Source organism: Clavelina lepadiformis, chromosome 4 (genome assembly GCF_947623445.1).
Source record: "Clavelina lepadiformis chromosome 4, kaClaLepa1.1, whole genome shotgun sequence".
Lineage (NCBI taxonomy): Eukaryota > Metazoa > Chordata > Ascidiacea > Aplousobranchia > Clavelinidae > Clavelina > Clavelina lepadiformis.
In genome coordinates, this window is record NC_135243.1 from 17,900,074 (window position 1) to 17,917,656 (window position 17,583).

The 17,583-nt window shown below is 35.9% G+C and overlaps 2 protein-coding genes across 3 annotated transcripts in view; both read right to left on the minus strand.

Moving 5' to 3' along the window:
* Positions 1-2,381, minus strand: part of LOC143451981 (uncharacterized) — a 31,260-nt gene extending 28,879 nt beyond the window's left edge. For both annotated transcript variants that reach the window (XM_076952777.1, XM_076952778.1), the window contains exon 1: positions 1,007-2,381. The gene's annotated coding sequence lies outside the window, so the exon portion shown is untranslated. The remainder of the gene's footprint in view (positions 1-1,006) is intronic.
* A 6,816-nt stretch (positions 2,382-9,197) lies between these two features.
* Positions 9,198-17,497, minus strand: LOC143451571 (eosinophil peroxidase-like). The gene is made up of 20 exons (XM_076952230.1): positions 17,149-17,497; positions 16,663-16,909; positions 16,041-16,147; positions 15,699-15,866; positions 15,380-15,517; positions 15,160-15,270; positions 14,914-15,075; positions 14,658-14,785; positions 14,384-14,497; positions 14,019-14,176; positions 13,738-13,877; positions 13,240-13,408; positions 12,908-13,077; positions 12,346-12,537; positions 11,977-12,204; positions 11,772-11,902; positions 11,342-11,468; positions 11,007-11,190; positions 9,985-10,151; positions 9,198-9,841 (listed from the first exon to the last, which is right to left on the minus strand). The coding sequence occupies exons 1-20, from the start codon at positions 17,231-17,233 to the stop codon at positions 9,828-9,830; spliced, it is 2,940 nt and encodes a 979-aa protein (XP_076808345.1). The 5' UTR covers positions 17,234-17,497; the 3' UTR covers positions 9,198-9,827.
* Between the last annotated feature and the right edge of the window lie 86 nt (positions 17,498-17,583).

Below are 17,583 nucleotides of genomic sequence, written 5' to 3' on the forward strand. Positions count from 1 at the left end.
ATCGATCCAAAAGAATCTGCAGAGTTTATTTGAATGGTTTTCCGAATAGCAATTTCAGAAAAAACTCACACATTTTAATATTTTTATTTCGCAGAAGCGAAATCAGCGATTTTAATTCCCATTTTAATAAACCCAGCACTATGATGGAGTATTTTGTTATTTTGAGTAAACCACATTCTTACAAATAATGTGCTTATATAGAAAAATCACCGGTGGTAGCTATAATTCCGTGAATCATGCAAAGCTTCGCCAACCATTTTGACAACGTAAAGAAGATTTAATTAGATGAAAGCTTACGCATACCCCTCAGGTTAAGACAGGTTGAGACAGGTTAAGTCGACTGCGGGAACGGGCGTCCACAAATGCTGTTTTTGGTGTCTATCTCTTAACCCATTAAGCTCGATCAGTCGTTATTATTGGCTTGTCTGATATTGTGGAGAGTTAATAGTAATGAAACATGAGCAGAAACAAAATCGTTCAAACACATGCATAACGCAACAGGTCGTCAAGTAAGCATCTTTTTAAAATCCATCATAGAACTACTTTGACAAACATCATCTGTTACAAGCACAAGCGTAAATGATTAGCTTTCAGACACCGCTACAAAAAAGTGTGAGAATTGTCAAATCGACGCTTTAACATCACATTTCGTCACGGGATCATGGCGCCCGATTCGCTCCCACGTCAAAATGGGAATGTCAACGTCACAATAAGGAAAGCGTTTCTAACAAGCATGAAATGGCAAAAAGGCTCAATGACAAGATAACAAGTTTGATAATAATTGGAATACAAAGACCTGCAACTGGGATTGTTCAACTTATTAATAAAATATCAAAACATATTACCGCAAAATGTATACGCCATAAAGTATGCATATTTAATAAGGTTATAATACGGGTTTACGTGAAATCACACATATTTAATTTTATTGTATCTTTAACAAATTCGTAAAATATCCTTAAATCATAAATGCGAAATCATGCAAAAACAAATTTAAACGACTCACGGGAGGTTTTTCAAAGTAACTTCTTGATTGATGAATATCAGTTTCTGAAGAAGTTTGTGAGTTTACCAGGCCTATAGAGTTGTTCAGTAATTTCTGCGAACAGCAACTGACAATGGTGAAAATGTTTTGAAACGTATCATGTACAGATCTACAAACGTCAAAGTATAGAAGCATTTATAGTGATAAAGAATTTTCAAAAAATACAGCAATTGGAAAGCGGTCTACGGCAAATAATATTACGGAAAATTTGTTAAAAAATAATGTTTTAAAAATATTTTCGGATTTGGTCAGTGCTCAATGATAATTACACCTACACCGTTGGTGATAACCACAGCAACGCGCAGTGGTAATTAAAACATTTCGATGCCGTGTTGGATTCTCAAGAATTTTTCAAATTGCCTGTAAAAATGATTTTGGCGTTAGATTTGGATTACTGTTACTTTTAGGAACAAAATATAAACAATGACCCCAATTTAGGGTGAGTGACCTGGTTTTACACCTAAAAACCAGTGTCATTTCCATTCTGTTTCCTTAAACAATTACAGTGACATATGTTAAACGGTTGTTGCTTGATGCCCATTTGATTAACTAAATGCATAGAAAGTTGAACACGGATTTAAACTGGTGTCAGCGCTGTTTGACAAGGCCAGGAAAGAGTTTTTGCCAGTTTTACACAACGATTACTTCTTGTAAACATTTTAACTCGATTGTCAGCAGCCCTTGGAACCGGAAAATACAAAAACAAAATCAACTGTCGCCACCTTGTTAATTTAGCGTTCGACAACAGGCAGATCTTTTATTGGAAAATCTACAATTTCGAATCTTAACGGCTGGGCTTCAACCTTTGCGGCGTCCTCGTATATTTATTAAAGAACAAGCAGGTCGTTGCTCTATTGTAATTGACCGCGCAATTGTTGAAAAAACATGGCATGAGATTCCTTTGGGTTGTTATTCCAGTGCTAGATTTCATGTTTTTCCATTCTGGCCAGTAAACCCCTTTCTTCGACCGTCTATTCATTCTTCACGCGAACATGTTTTTTTCGGAACGCGGAATGGGTCCTTTGAACGACTCAAAACGGTCGCATATCGGGGTTCGGCATTGATTTCATTAACACGACGTCCGGCGTTCATCGTGGGAAGGCAGATGGCTTTTGTCGTTGTCACAATTGCTTGCGTAGGAAACAATTTTGCATTAAATTGATGAAAGGTGTCTTTTACTTTCTCAAAACTCTTTTTTTGTTTCGATCAGAAATGTTGAGCATGGTTGATAGGATGAAGCTAACTGCTGGGTCCTTGGTGTCTTGGCGGCGTCATATTGACGAGTTAACCGGCAAACATTTAATTATTTACAAGAAATAAAGAAAGAAACTATTCAATAAAAATTAAAAAAAGAAACTGTTTTCTACCGTAATAAAATATTTGAATCTTGAAATTTTACTCGGCATCAAAATAATGTGGCAGCAAATAATTTTTGTCCATCTGACTTCCCTCAAAACCTTCAAACCACAAGGGTGGAGAATATTTTGGATCTGCACGCGCCTTTTTATTATTACTCATGCAAGATGATCGGTTTATAGTTAAACAAATCTTGTTTTGGGGTCGATTTATCCAATAACGTTTTACTGTGGCGCGGGTTGGGAGTTGTGGGCCACGAGCTTATTTTATAAACATCATCAACGTCCCTGGTAGAAAAAAGAAGACTGTATCTTCGGCATCGGCCTTCTAAAGCCTTAATTGTCGCTAAACACTTTCATTTTATTTCAAAGACCCTTCTAATATTACTCTGCTGTTAAGCGACAAAAAGATTCATTGAATTTCAACAAACGGCTTCATTTCGTACTGCGACTGCCTTATTGACTGAAAGCGCCTTGATGTTATACGATACGTTTTTGAAGGCGTATCAGCTTAATGAATTATTCTTTAAAAAGCGTCAAAAAGTGATTAGCTACAGGGTCGCAAAGTTGAAAACTATCCATTCATTCATCATCATCAACTATTCAGTTTTGTAACGATCTTTTTAATAATACTTTGCTATAACAGCATATATAGGTGCTTTTTAGTACATGTGTCACATTTTATACCCGAAATGCGCAAACTTGATTGAGAAAGAACAGTTTAACCGGCAAAATCAGTTTGTGTTTGGCAGTTGCCCAAAATTACTCAAATTCTTTTCTAGTTGTCATGTACCCTGTATGATTCACCTCTTTAGCATGTAACCAAATGTACATATAACATACACACACATACTTTTTACACATTCATAATTATTGTAACTTTAGTTTGCATGCCGTCCTACCAAGCAGTGGCGCAAACATTTATTCAGGAATCTCTTTGAATCTGCAGATTTCATTGAAAATCAAAAACTTAATCGTTTTAAAGTTATATTTCTGGCAAATGCGTCTGTTTTAATATAGTTACCGGTGATTTTTATGATATTTCCTTTTTGCAATTTCTGTGGTATACAGCTTCAATGTCATAAAACAGTATTTAGGCTCATTGGATTTGTTGTCACCCTAAGGGAGTTATTCTTCCTTTTTGCCATTAGCCGCAATTTTTTGTGTTGCTTACAACACATACTTTTCCACAAAACAGGTGAGCTAAAATATTAGCTACAATATAACTTTCCACTTTTATGTGCATTGCTATATAGGTACCTAAGTCACGGTATTTTTCTTATTAATGATCGTTATCTAAGCGCTCTGATACTGGGCTGAGTTAATACTTTCGAAAGTTCTAAACTCACGACATAACCAAAAAGTCTGAGATAAAGTCTGATACCTAGTTAATCTTATTATGTTCTTTATGTCCAATATAAGGCCTGCCATAAATAATTGAGAACAACGTTAAGATACACTGCATAGCTTAAGCGACCTTGTAAACAAAACCAGCCAAATAAGTAAAGTCAGACTGACAATTCACCAATATCTCGTATTTGAAATTTCATTTTCTTTATATGCAAAGTTATCGTGCAGCATTATACCATTAACTTTTTCTGCTTTCTTCAATTTTGTTTGCTAGCATAACAATGCTCTGCCTTTGAACGCCTAAGTCGGCTCGATAAAAGAAAAAATGGCGTATATCCACCAGGAAACCTTTTTCGTCTCTTGTGTGTGCAAGATCTTGACAATGGGGTTTACTTGGTTGCATTTTATAATTGCTTGTTCTTTCAATTTACCGTGCTTTATTTAGGTGAACTCATGTTTACTGGTTAGCAAGACAAACAACAAATGGCAAAGAGAAAGTGTATTATCTTCAAACTCAATTCTCATTTTTTTGTAGATTTTAAAGTCTTTGTAATTCTGTTTTCCTTCGACAAAAACTGACAATCATAAGCGTCTGACTTTGCACAAATTTTTTAAGTTCAAGTCGTGTTGCTGTGGTGTTCGCCTTTTGTGCTATTTTAACGCAATCTCGACCGTTCACAGCAAAACGTGCTACGCCATAAAAGGTAACTACGTTTGAAGGTCAAAGTTATAATTGCAAGCAAAAGTACAAACAACCGTGACAGCGAAACCACTTGGAGTATCCTAGTATTGTATGACATTTTACAATCAAGGTGTTTTTGCGTCATAGTGTGAACATCAGGTTCAATTAACATAAATTAAAAGGGATTTGACCGGCAATTCCGTTGATCATGCAATCCCACTTTGCTCGTATTTGGCGTGATAATTGCTGTTTGTTTGCACCTGCGTGTATGGAATCTTTGCTAATGATATGTCCGGATATAATTCTCCAAATTTGCACACGCATCTGCGATGAGGTTTTATTAAAATGTTTAAACTCTTAGCTTATATCTTAGGCCTATATGTCTGTAATCAACCAAGAGAAATGAGTAATCGCTATGCAGAGCAAAGCCCCTGGCAAAGAGTGTTTAAGGTAAAACACATCGACATTAAAATAGCTGAAACGTCAATTCCCTTGAATAGCTTCATGCGACGTTCTGACTGAAATCGGATAAGTTTATTTTCTGGAAACAGTGAGCAGATGGATAAATGCCGACCATAATATACAAAGAACGATTAGCGCAGCCGCAATGCTACATCAATCTTCGCAACATGGTGCTATTTCTTACCACACAGAAACTGTAAACATTGGTAATCAAAGAACTTAATGCGAAGGGTAAAAAATATTTGAGTCTTGTGTTTAACGAAATATTTGCGCGTGTTTGTGACCGCAAGACTGGCTATAACATAAACACCTGGATTTGTTTTATAAATTATGTCGATAAAAAGCAATTCTTTTACAGTAACACTTGCGTCTCAATTCTATACTGTGACGAGTATCTATAACCTTATGCGTTTATGATTCCAACCATATATGACCTTATCAGTTGTGGCAATGCAAATTGCAGTGGGACCCAAAACTGACAAAGAGTAAATTGAATCATCTTCGCAGCAAACGTTGAACCGGTCAATTAATTGTGAAATCGATTACTTTTGAATATTGTTTACATGTGGGCTCGCTTTGATGTCAGACGTCACGATCATATCCCAAAAACAATACTTTCTAGCGAGCGGAAGAATTAGTTGATCATTTGTTTCCGATTACCAACACCAAGCATCGTTGATACGGACGTCAAAGGGGACATTGTTACGTCACTAGCGACGCCTTTAAGGTGGACTTTCCTTAAAATGTGAAATTAGTTGCTGCCCGTCAGCAGACAGCTAGGGTCCAAGGCCCCTCGAAAGTCATCGCTGACGTCAAGTAAGCAAAAGGAACGCTGTGTGATGTTAAATATTACGTCATAAATTGAATGTCACTTTTTGTAAAGGGGAAAATAGTATATAATATCTGCTCTTTTAACCTATTTACGTTAAAAATCGCTTTTGCTTACGCACATCAATGCGTGATTATTTACAAGTCTTTTAGTTTACTGCCTGGGTAAAAAGGTTGTCTGTGAAGATTGTAATTCGGGGATCGTGTTCTGTTAAATGTCATATCGCGTCGCAGTAAAAACTCGCGCATACGCGCTTGTGATATGATATGTCGTCACATAGCGACATTTTTTACCAACCTGGAAACTAAAAAAGACAAACTTGTATGCATAACAGCATGCTCTGCTAGAACTCGCTGTGGAACGCGCAAAGTTCAAGTATATATCAGTATCACTGCCCAATAACTAACAGAATCAAGCGCAAATCAAACAAAAAATGCTTTATAATTTGCTGACAATTATTTTTGTGGTTTTTAAAACGTCTGTCGGTTAAGCACGTTAATCTTCTTCACACTTACACAAGCATATTTCGACAATGAGTTTATGAAAGGCGGCAAACCGGTGCAATATTTTAGTTTAAAGCATGTGCAGAACGGTGGAAGATATACAACGACAAAAACGATTTATGCGAGTGGAACCACAGTGCAATAAATCTTTACTGTGCCACTGATGTTCAGAACAAATTATTCAATGAATATTGCAGCTCAACGGTATATAACAGAGCAACGATAACTAAACGTTTATGGATTGCTTATGATAGTACGGAATGGCTGATGCCTTATTTGCTATTCACCTTTAATCCGTTTTGTTCTAACAGGATTTACGTTCAGATTTCCGTCAAAGTTAGAAGTGCGGTGAGAAATGGAATGTTATATCCCGCAGATTTTACTAAAAAATTCTATTGTATTAAAGCCAACAGGCAAATGCCAACGTCCAGATAAAAATGATGATATCTCGCACTTTTATGGATTACGCCTTTTCGTGTATCAGCCAGTTGTGGCGTTATCATGTAGGCTAGCCTGTGAACCTGTTCTTTGATGTCATGTAAAAAATCAAAAAATGTTGAGAAAGACGCTAATTAGTAACGTAATAAAGACGGGAATCAAATTTGCGCAAGGTTGCATCAAGAAAAACATACACATTAGTTATATTAACCATATTGCCATACAAAACAACACATGTTTCCATCGAGATTCCGACTCAAGCAGTACTCAAATGCAAGGTTTTGGACTAATCTAAATAGCCAGAAAAATAAAAAATAACCTATATATTGTAGTGTAGTAGTATACTGTATCTACGTGCCTGCATCATAATCTCTGCATATTACGCAGCTGACGACTCATGTTATACATTTTCTGTATTGTATGGGCTTAATGTCAGAGGCTGTGTTCTGCATTGCTTAATGTAGTTGTATGCGAATTATATAGATACCTGGAGGCATTCTTGTTCCAGGATGTAAGGAATTGATTGCTAACATTATTCTTTCTACTGTATAATGATTCGTTAATGGAAAGTGCATAAACAGCAATAACATAATCGATGCTGAGCGTTTTTATATAGTGACGTATTGGATTCTTTGATGAAATTTTGTAATGCATTATAAAAATATAGGACCAAAATTTGATACGGAATTGTTTTTTTTGAATCGTTATACATTATCTGTTTTGCAAAAGAACACAAAACTAGCTATGAATATAGGCGGGGATTCCTAAAAACTTTATTATGGTTATTATAGTTGACAGCACTTACCTATACGCTTGCTTCCATAGAAAGGTTTTAAGTTCACCTATTTTGCCTTTTCTTCTAAGCAGTTTCAATACTGCTATTAATAAACATTCACAGATCGGACTTCCAGTGCAGGGTCAGCAAAGCATTACTTAAAGGCGTCACCTTGCGGTTTGTTGAACATTCCTGAGGTTTCATGACATAAACTATAAACGCGTATAAGACCATGTAGCAAGTTATAAGCGCCATGAAGTATGCCTTATAAAACATTATTCAACTTAAGTATGAGCAAGGTTCTATAGTTTAAGCGCATTTTTAGCAAATAACAAATTAACTATGAACCTAGTTTACATACATGACAAGTCAGGAATTCGGGAAAAATGTGGATGTGATCGATAAGGTTTTTTGTCCCCAATGAATCTTTACGTCAACACCCCTTCCAACTAATTATCAATTTCCCAAGGTTGGAAAATTACCTATACGCCAGAATTTAGATATGGTTACGTGCGGCCTATACATCACGAATAACATTGGTTAAAACGTATTACTATCGGATTATTTATAATTTTTATTTAAGCCCTGAAGGCTAAGCAACCAATATTAAATTGCAAATGTTCTAGATTAATTTTGTATTATACCACTACAATTTATTATTAATATTAATGTACTTGTTACAACTTTAGTGTGATGCAAACTTTATAAGCTATGCTTATAAACAAATGGGCCCAGAACTAGATTTTTAACAGTTCCGGTTTAGGGGGTGCTGAAGGGTGGTAAATAGAAGGCAGATAAATATGGAAGTATAATCTGTTTTGCTTTTGATAAGTCAACGGAACTTATTGATCGGTAGAAGACGGCAATTTTCCATGATTTTTGTTGTGTGGCAGTAGCCCATACGGCCTCTTTAAACAATAAAATGTGCCAGACTGCCTTCGAAAAAAGTTAGACCTTTTTTTAGAAGCAAGCATATAGTTAGAAGGTACAGTTACCTTTCTATAGTGCACCGGCCCAATTCTACTGTCTGTCTAAAAGGGGTGCTGGTGTATCAAACTTGTTCAAAAAGGGTGTTAGGATCGGAACAGTTTACGAAGCACTGGGTTAGAGGTTAAGTGTTAACCATCCATACAATTTGTCCAAAAAAAAATTAAATGATGCATTATTAGATATACCTTCTCACTCTATACGGAGCAAACGTGTAATCCTAAAACGTCAAAGAATGTGAATATGCAACGGAATATAATTTTGCCACTGCTAATCAAGCAGGAAACCATTACAATTTATTATCAGAACGACTGCTATTCATAACTGAATGCAAAATGCCAACAGCAGTTACTGAAGCTCACTCTAAAAGATTTCCTAGAAGTCGTTGCAGAAAATCCACACAAATGGTTTTCAGCTATATAAGTCATAATATTTGCAACCGCATACTATAGAACGTCTTGAAGTGAACTTATAACAATAACTTATAACCTATAACAAGCTTTAATGCGCATCAAGCATTATCTGGTACCGTACTATGAGTCTATATCACGTGAGTTTAAGCGCGGGCATCAACACGGCGATATTTTGTTTTCACATTGATTGGCTTTCTAGCTCACTAAAATATTGAGTTTTTTTTTTATTTCCTTTGGAAACCCATGCCCATGACTTATAACATTACAGTAGCCTTTTCGGTAGCCTGTAATACTCTCTGATTTCTGATTCCATCAGGGTATCATGTTCAACTAAAGTCAAATTTAGAACTACTTTAATTTAAATAATGGTTTTATTTCATAACTCACAAAATATTCTGCTAATAATTCCACGAAAGTATAAAATTTTCATGCATGGTTATAGAGTAAAATAAATGGTTTAATAAATGGATATCTATCAGCTGCAGATGCAGATACTCCGTTTAAGAAAACGCAATATAAAGAGTAAAGTCTACTGTATATCTTATTCGTTTGTTTAATAGCATATGTTTTTGGCATGTGAGCACTTTGAAGTACCTTTTCACAAATCATGGCCTGCATACAACCGTATAAGCTGTCATTGATGATTTTATCTTGATATATAATTTAAAGCAAAGGAAATTAAAAAATTCGATTTTGCAAAAAAATATAGGCTACCTAACAAACCCTGTTGCAAAAAGACATCCATGCTGCTGTCTTCGAAATATTTTAAATATAAGTTAAAATGAATATAAAGGTCTCTGAATAAATAAAAGTCCAAAGATAAGCATAATAAGACATAATAACGTCATATAAATTTAATTCTAGCTTATTGTGATTCTAACATCCCAAAACGATTTAAATCAGTCAGATATTATAAAAAGCATGAGGAGGTTTTTTCTTAACAGGCTTTTGTAATTTGCATAATCGTACATTAATGAAATCGAGGAGATCAACCGAAGATATCTAAAATTTAAAAACAAAAATGATAAAAATACGGAAAATAGGCTATATCATAGATTAAGCATGCCTCTTTTGCTATTGTGTACTTTGCGGTTCGTTCTTAAACCAATCAAAAGCACGTGATGAAAAATGTCAACTTTATTTACCGCGTGATCTGCATTGATAGCGAACTTCGTAGTTTTTACATCTGCGAAATATTTGTCCCCGGTTGCGACAAATTAATCCAACGTTTGGTGAAAGTGTTAAATGATCACCAGTTGCAAAATGAGGAGTTTTACCGACAACAGTCCGTGCTTGTATATCGACAGGATTCCTTGAAGATAATATATTACCTAATTATCACTTACTTAATTAATATATTAAGTAATTTCTAATTAATAGTATAATGATATATTTTTGTTATTTCTGTTTGCGTTCACTTTTTGACTATTTATTAATGTAATTGAGAGTTTCACAGTATCAATTTCCTGCACTTGTCGTTGTTTTGAAAATGAGGTTAGACCCTACAAACTTCGTTCTCCCCACCCTCCCTCCTTAGGCTGATTAGTTCGGCGTTCCGCATGCTGAAATATTGCAAATGTGGCTGACTTCGATCGTGTGATTCCAATATACTATGACTGGCTGGAATACTGACGTTTATTTAGTTGTGGCTCCTGAACGAGTATTTTAGTAGACGTCCCAGCCAGCAGTTAATGTTCTACTTGTTGTTCCCGTTTTATTAAATGGTGAGATTGACTGTGTTCGTTATTGCAGTAGTGACTGAAGTAAGCCCGGTTGTTGCGGCAGCCGTTATCTCGATAAAAACCTGGCTGTGTAGTACAGCCTCATCCGTTACAGTAGTAAGAGCATTACTCCACTACTATAAATTAAACTTTTTTATAGAAACGCTTTAAATATTTTTGATTTAATACACCAACTAATTGACTGGCTCAATTTACTAATCCGATTTATTTAATTACCAACCGAAATGTTATAACATAGTATAGGAATGATCGAAAGTGAGTCAGCAAGAATCAAAACCTGTCTTCATTATGCAGTTAATTTATAACAGATTTACCACAATCATGCACTTCCGTTCGCTTCCGTTCGCACTTCCTTTCCGTTCAAAGGAAAGCTTTACTATATGCTTACTGGCGGTAATTTAATAACCTGCAGTTTAATAACTTACCCACAGAAACCTGGTCTTCCATCGACATCGAATAAGTATTCTTCATCACCATTACCAGTGTTTGGTGTGTCGTAACTCACCCAAGGTGTCCAGATCAGTGGGTTAGGGCTGACAGAGGTAGCGGGGGTTGTTGATTCAGTTGTTGGCGGTTCAGTTCGAGTTGGTTCAACTTCGACAAAGTGAACTGGAAATACATTTGTTGAATACTGCGTAGCTTCCAAGTAAAATAACAAGAATGCCGTCTCATCATTAAGGTAACTACATACTGCATTGCTCCATCGCTGTTTAGTTGATTATAAGGACGACAAATAGCACCTCAAGACTTGGAACTTTACCTTTTTTGCAGAAGTATCGCACTTTGTAATCCTCGCAACGTCCGTCCTCTTGATCCTCACCTCGGCACTCAAACCCGGCGGAAGGACTTAGCACTCGGAACACCTCTCCGGACTCACGAGCTGGAATCTGTGTAAAGCGGATGTTAGCAAGTTATTATATAACTGCCAAAACTTTAACCCGGTGTAGCCTAGTTGTTTTTATCTCTGTGATTTTTGTTAAAACTTTGAATACATATGGTTTTATATTGAATTCCAGTTTTTATCAAGTAATCATAGTAATGGATTTAAATCGTTTTTATTTATACCAAAAAGCTGATCAGTTCAGCAAGAAAAATTCCAAAACGGATGTTTTTAACTTTTGGATCATCTACTTTTAAAATTTCTTGTAAAATATTTGAGATTTTGAGGTTTTTAGAACCCGACGGCTTACTCCGTTGGTCGTAAAAACTTGTATGGCAATTGGTCCTTCACATCTTTCTCGGGACACATCTCCAGCAATCTCCTCGTCGCCAAAATCTGGATAACTAGGCGTAAACTCGTTCTCCCAAAAACTCCAAGCGCCTGCGGTTTGTATCCAGATTACTCCAAGCTTTACAAAATTTTTCAATTTAAAATTAACTTCAAGAACCACTTACCTTTGCTTTCGTCAACATTGGGAAAGTCACTTCCTCTGATTGATCCGGCTGGACAAATGAAACGGATCTGTTTGTTGCCTTTTACAATGCGCTCTTCTGAACCGAGAGTTTTGCTGCAAACGTCATCTGGCCTGTTGAGGAAAAGGTCGCTTAACACTTGCTGGCTGGAGAGAGAGTGGCCATCGTGGTTTGCAGGGAACCACGAAGTAAATACTCTCCCAACTTTTCCTGCAAGAATTAGAAGCAAATTGGTAGACTGAAATGTTATGCATAACATATACAGAAAGATGATACAAATGGCATCTGCATTAATAGTATGCATTCATGTTTGTGTAAGCAGCGGAGAACAATAATAAAACGCAAAGTTACTGGAGGGTTGCTCGTCACAGTTTTTATCTTTCCAAGCTTCCAAGTTGAGGGCAGGGTATTGGGAGCAGGGTCGCCTTATGTTTCCTATGACGCTGATTTGCAAAAAAGGATTTGATTGGACAGACACCATGTCGTTCAAATTGTCGCATAACACTTTCGACATCGTGTAATCGCGGATAGCTTGCAACTGAGCTGGGGTTGAAAGCATATAATGTAAGTGAAAAACTTAATGGAAGTTATATTTACAATAATGCTAAAAAAAAGGTAAATGTAAATAGAAATTTTTATTGAAAAAAAATATACAGTAAATTGTTGTTTGTAATTACATCAACAATTGATAGAAAACTTTGAGCTTAAAATTCTTTGCATGCAACATGAAAGACAAAGACAATATATTACAACAAAACAAGAAATTCTGAAAAACAAAGCATTAAGGTTCAAAACACTCACTATAATTTTATATACACTATAATTTTATAGTGTATATAATTTTATAATTTTACATATACACTATAATTTTATATATTCACATGTCATATGAAGCAGATTCAGTTATAGTTACCGGGCGTAAAGACTGTGAATGCTCCTCCATTTTCATGCCACAACCGATCTCCTTTCTTTATATCTCGGAATTGATACCCAGCGAGGCAGGCAAAAGTAGGGCCAAGCAAACCTTCCTTTAAGGGCGCTTCTGATATTCCAGCAATGTAAAGGTCGATGTCGTCCACATTTCTGTGCATAAAAACATGATCAGCCTCTACGTATGACGTCAAAGTGTAATTTGAAAAGCTTGCCATGAAGAATATCGTTGTAACCAAAAGATAAACCATAAGCAAATTTTGACTGAAGTTTAGGCGGACATTCACCACTACAGCAATTAAAGGTTTCACAAACCGGTAAAGATGTTGCAATTTTCTTCGCCGCTGACGAGGAATCTCCGTAAGTTCGTCAAAGGTGAAAGCGCGCTTCAAGCCGCAGAAAACTCGAAATTCATTGTAGCTTGGAACACCGTGGTCTCGGGCTCTTTGTATATTCAGTGACATAAGATCTACTCCATACATTCCTTCATAAGAAGCATATTGTGCTTAATTTACTTTTCAAATACAATATAAAATATATGCATTCAGCTAATGCTAATGGTTATTCGTGCATGATAACCAAACTTTAAATGCACAAGCATAAATGAGAAAAAGGAGATTGGCGAGAAATTTAAAAGTGTATTTTACATTTTAACGTGTTTTTTTTTCAATAAAGTACATTTATATAGAGGTTTATTCTAAAATAATAAAAAAAAATTTCCAAAAGAATAAAAAAAATTTTGAAATGCATACACTATGCAAATTATGCTCTTGAACATTAAGTATTTACAGAACTTCAAATATTTTGTTTTACCCGCTGGTGCAAAAAGAAAATTTTGCAAATCTTCAACAAAAGCAGGATCCATTGTCTGAGCTGCTGTGTTTGTCAAACCTCGAAGAATTGAATTGGCGCCACCAAATGATGTAGTTAACAGAGGTGTGGTATCGAAAAAGCTAAAACGTTATTTCAAAAACGGTTGCACCACCTCCTGACACTAATAACATATGAATGTGCAAACCACAATATATTCAAAACCTCATAAACAACAATCACAAAAACATTTCAATCGACTTCTTGTTTCTGATGTTATAGACCTGTTAAGAAGCTGTAAGGACGTTCCTTGTTGATGGTATGACGGAGATGACCTCGGCAATTCAGGACTGACCAATGTGTGACCAACTCTCAAAACTGAAGTGATGAAAGCATTGCTGGTTGTAGCATCGTAAGTAGCGTCGTAACCATGCCAGTATCCCTGACGATTTATTTATGAAAAATAGGGCAATTTTGTTTAAAAGTAACAACAACTTGCCTCACCTTGATGATATGTATTCTGCAACAGTGTAGATACTTGGAATAGTAAACAAAATAAAAGTCTATTTTCTATATACGTGTGTAACGTATGCAATTTCCCATCTTGACTGTAAAGCTTAACTAACTTTAAAACACTTCCATCACGCACCTGTTGGTTAAGGTTTAGATCAAACCGTTTCATAATAGTTGAGCCAAGCAGGGCGGGAAGAAACTGATCATACGTTATACGCTGTTCGACTGCACTTACAATGAGTCTCGCCGTCTGTATAAAATCATAATATTAGTAATTTCTTTAACAGAACAACTAATTTAGTTAATCAGTAATGTTGTTCATTGGCTAAATAAGACAAAATAACCAATATAAATAAAAATAAAAAACGTGTAGGCCCATTTGTATAATGTTGTATAATCTCAGAACCTACGTTTATGAGTCTTTCTTTGCTCCAGATTCGGTTGATCGCGCTCAATTCGACCACAATTTTGTTATGAAGACGCACAAATAGTGTATGCATGGACGCTAAACCAGGATTTTCATTTGCCCGAACATCGCCTGTATAAGGTTTTGTTAGCAATACAGATGAGTGCCGTCACGCGCAAAGCTTACACAAAAACATATAATTTAAACGAAATATAATTGCACTTAACTGGAAATACTTCTGAATTTAATACCATTCTTACCCGCAGCAAAGCAATCCACTCCATCTGGTTTGTGTACATTGACCGGACAAGCTATTTCCTCGGCAAAAGTATGATGAACTTGACGGCTAAGTGGTAAAGAAGGGGAATGCCGCGGAGAATGCCCGTATGGTTCTAGCCTTCCGGTTTTAAGTTTTCCTACTCCTAAAAGAGAGAGAAAACAGATAAAAGTAAGTTTAATCAAAACTACTACAAATGGGTAACTTTATGACCATCTAGCAACTATACTTGAAGTTTGCTCCAGTAGTTGGCTAAGCTGAAACTGGTTAGCCCCGTACACAGTCCCCGCGTCAATATATGGTGTGATGTTGTTCTTCGTTTGTCTAACTTGTGTATCGCCTATAGGCAGCAACAAAATTGCAAAATTTTATGGCTTGTAATCTTACCACCTGTTTCCTTTGTTAATAATTTCATAGTTACAAAACTTTCCTTTTACATCAGGACTCACAATTGGAATCTGGAACTGGTTGAGAACGAACAAAGTTTATGCAAGACCTTTGCGCTTCCAAATAAAACACATCATTAGTCGGTACTTCGATATTGTCACACCCTGGATCTTCACTGCCACAAAAGCAATCAAGGCCCGCTGTAAACAAGTGAATCAAGTTTAATTTTTAGTGAAACGAAAGGGTGTTAAGAATAAGAAAAACGCTGCCAAGGTAATTGTTAATTTTAATAAGTTGTCATTTGCACGAGAAATAGCTTCAATTTAAGATGCGTTAGCTAAACTTTATATTAAATGATAAAGGTCACTTAATGTACTATACCTCTATGAACAACTGGAGTATCAGTGATATCATGAGTAAGGTACTGCCCAAATATAACAAGAAAGAAGGAAATGTCATTAGATGCAGGAGCACCCAACTCATTCATGTAGGTGGAAATAGAACGACCTGACGGCAGAGGTTTTCCATTTTGGCCTGTCCGCGGCAAACCTTTTTGATAAATAAATGGAGTTGAAAACATTAAAACAAGGTTTTAAGTTCCCATATAAGCACGTATAAGTTTATAAAAAGCTTCATGAAACTCTTAAATAAAACTGAAAATTCAAATTTGAAAATTTCAAATATAAGTTAATGGTTGAAAATTGTCCACAAAACAAGAAAAACCTTTTCCGTCCGCAAAATCTGCTGGTAACAAACGTTTGTGAGGTTGACCCGCCATTCCCTTTCTTCCATCTAGTAAGTTATTGCAGCTTCCATCGGGGGTGTAGAATCTATAAAAGGTGGATGTTGATCGTAAATCTGCAAACGATTTTTTTGATTAAATGTTCTATATTTTTGTCCTACATTAAGGGCCTTATAACATGATTTTAGGCCGCGCCCGAGAATATGGTGATCGTATAGGCTTAAGCATTTTTTTAAAAAACGGTAGTCATAAGATTTGCAAATATTTCCATCATAAACAAATATTGTGCACTTTTATTGGCTTACAGACAAGAAGTTACAGATAAAAACGCCAACGAAAAACTACTGCAAATATTTCAAGTAATAAAGAACAGACATTAACTTATAATTTAACCTTTCAAAAGCGCATTATCTTATACAAAACTTATAACCTAGCCTAATTAAAGCCTAGTAATAACAGTACATTTCTTAATCGAAAAAAATGCAAAATCAACAGATAATCAAGTTGTAAAAGTAGAGGTAATTAGGAGGTAAATATTGAAAATTTATAATCCAGCAAACATAAGAAGGTCTACACTTTGACCACAATTAATTATTAACCAACCTGTTAGGTCTTGTAGGACATATTGGACTTGGGGGACATTCCTCCGTATCATCTATCATAGCCCCAGTGGAGTCAACGAACGTAACATGTCTTTCGCCCGTACCAGTTAAGACCTCGTCAGTACCTGACGGCAACGAACCCGATGCCGCTGGCCTCGGAAGAGGCGGCCGGGGCCGAAATGCTGCCTTAGGGGGCCGTGGTCGACACAGGTTAAATTGAAATCGATTTGGCGTCAGTGTTTCGTTTTCTGAAGCAAATGGTAACGGAAAAAGTGGGAAATGGAAAACATAGTCATAGCAAGGGCTGTGACTTTAACAAAGACAGCAGAACCACTCCACATGTGGACGCTGTTGAGCAAAACTTTTATTGAAATTCGCATTGAATTTCTCCATAATTGCCATTTGATGTACTCAACTGGTAGGACTTATTACTTTATAATTTAAACAAACAATATTTCCATATAACTTAAATATAACTATAACTTACTGCGACAGCCTTGGGCATTAATATTTACCACATATACCGTTAAGAAGCAAAATCCAATGAGAGTAATTTTCAAATTTCCAACCATTTTGGCTAACTCACAGACTTCGCTACTTCTGTTCTCAAACAGCAATGTTGTTGATTTAGATGAAGCTTTGATTTATTTTATATGATGTATATCGGAGCATTTGTTGTGTGCTGATTTGCAATTTCCTGCCCATGCTTAAAGATATACTTTACATTTCTCACGTTTGCAATTTAGCATGACATGAATATGATTAGAATGTTATGGGTTAGTAAAACGATTTTCAGAGAAAAAACTTTCTGACTAATTTTTCGTGAAATGAATGTTTCTCTGTGTGCAATTTGTTTTGAAAACATATAGGGCGAATCTAAAAAGAAGTAAACAATAACATTTGCCTAAATGTTGTAACTGTA

Coding starts and splice junctions, on each gene's coding strand:
- LOC143451571 (XM_076952230.1), bottom strand. CDS start 17,233: ATGGTTGGAAATTTGAAAATTACTCTCATTGGATTTTGCTTCTTAACG. Junction 16,910..17,148: donor TAATGCCCAAGGCTGTCGCA/GTAAGTTATAGT, acceptor CATTTGCTTCAG/AAAACGAAACACTGACGCCA. Junction 12,205..12,345: donor CTGTGACGAGCAACCCTCCA/GTAACTTTGCGT, acceptor TAATTCTTGCAG/GAAAAGTTGGGAGAGTATTT.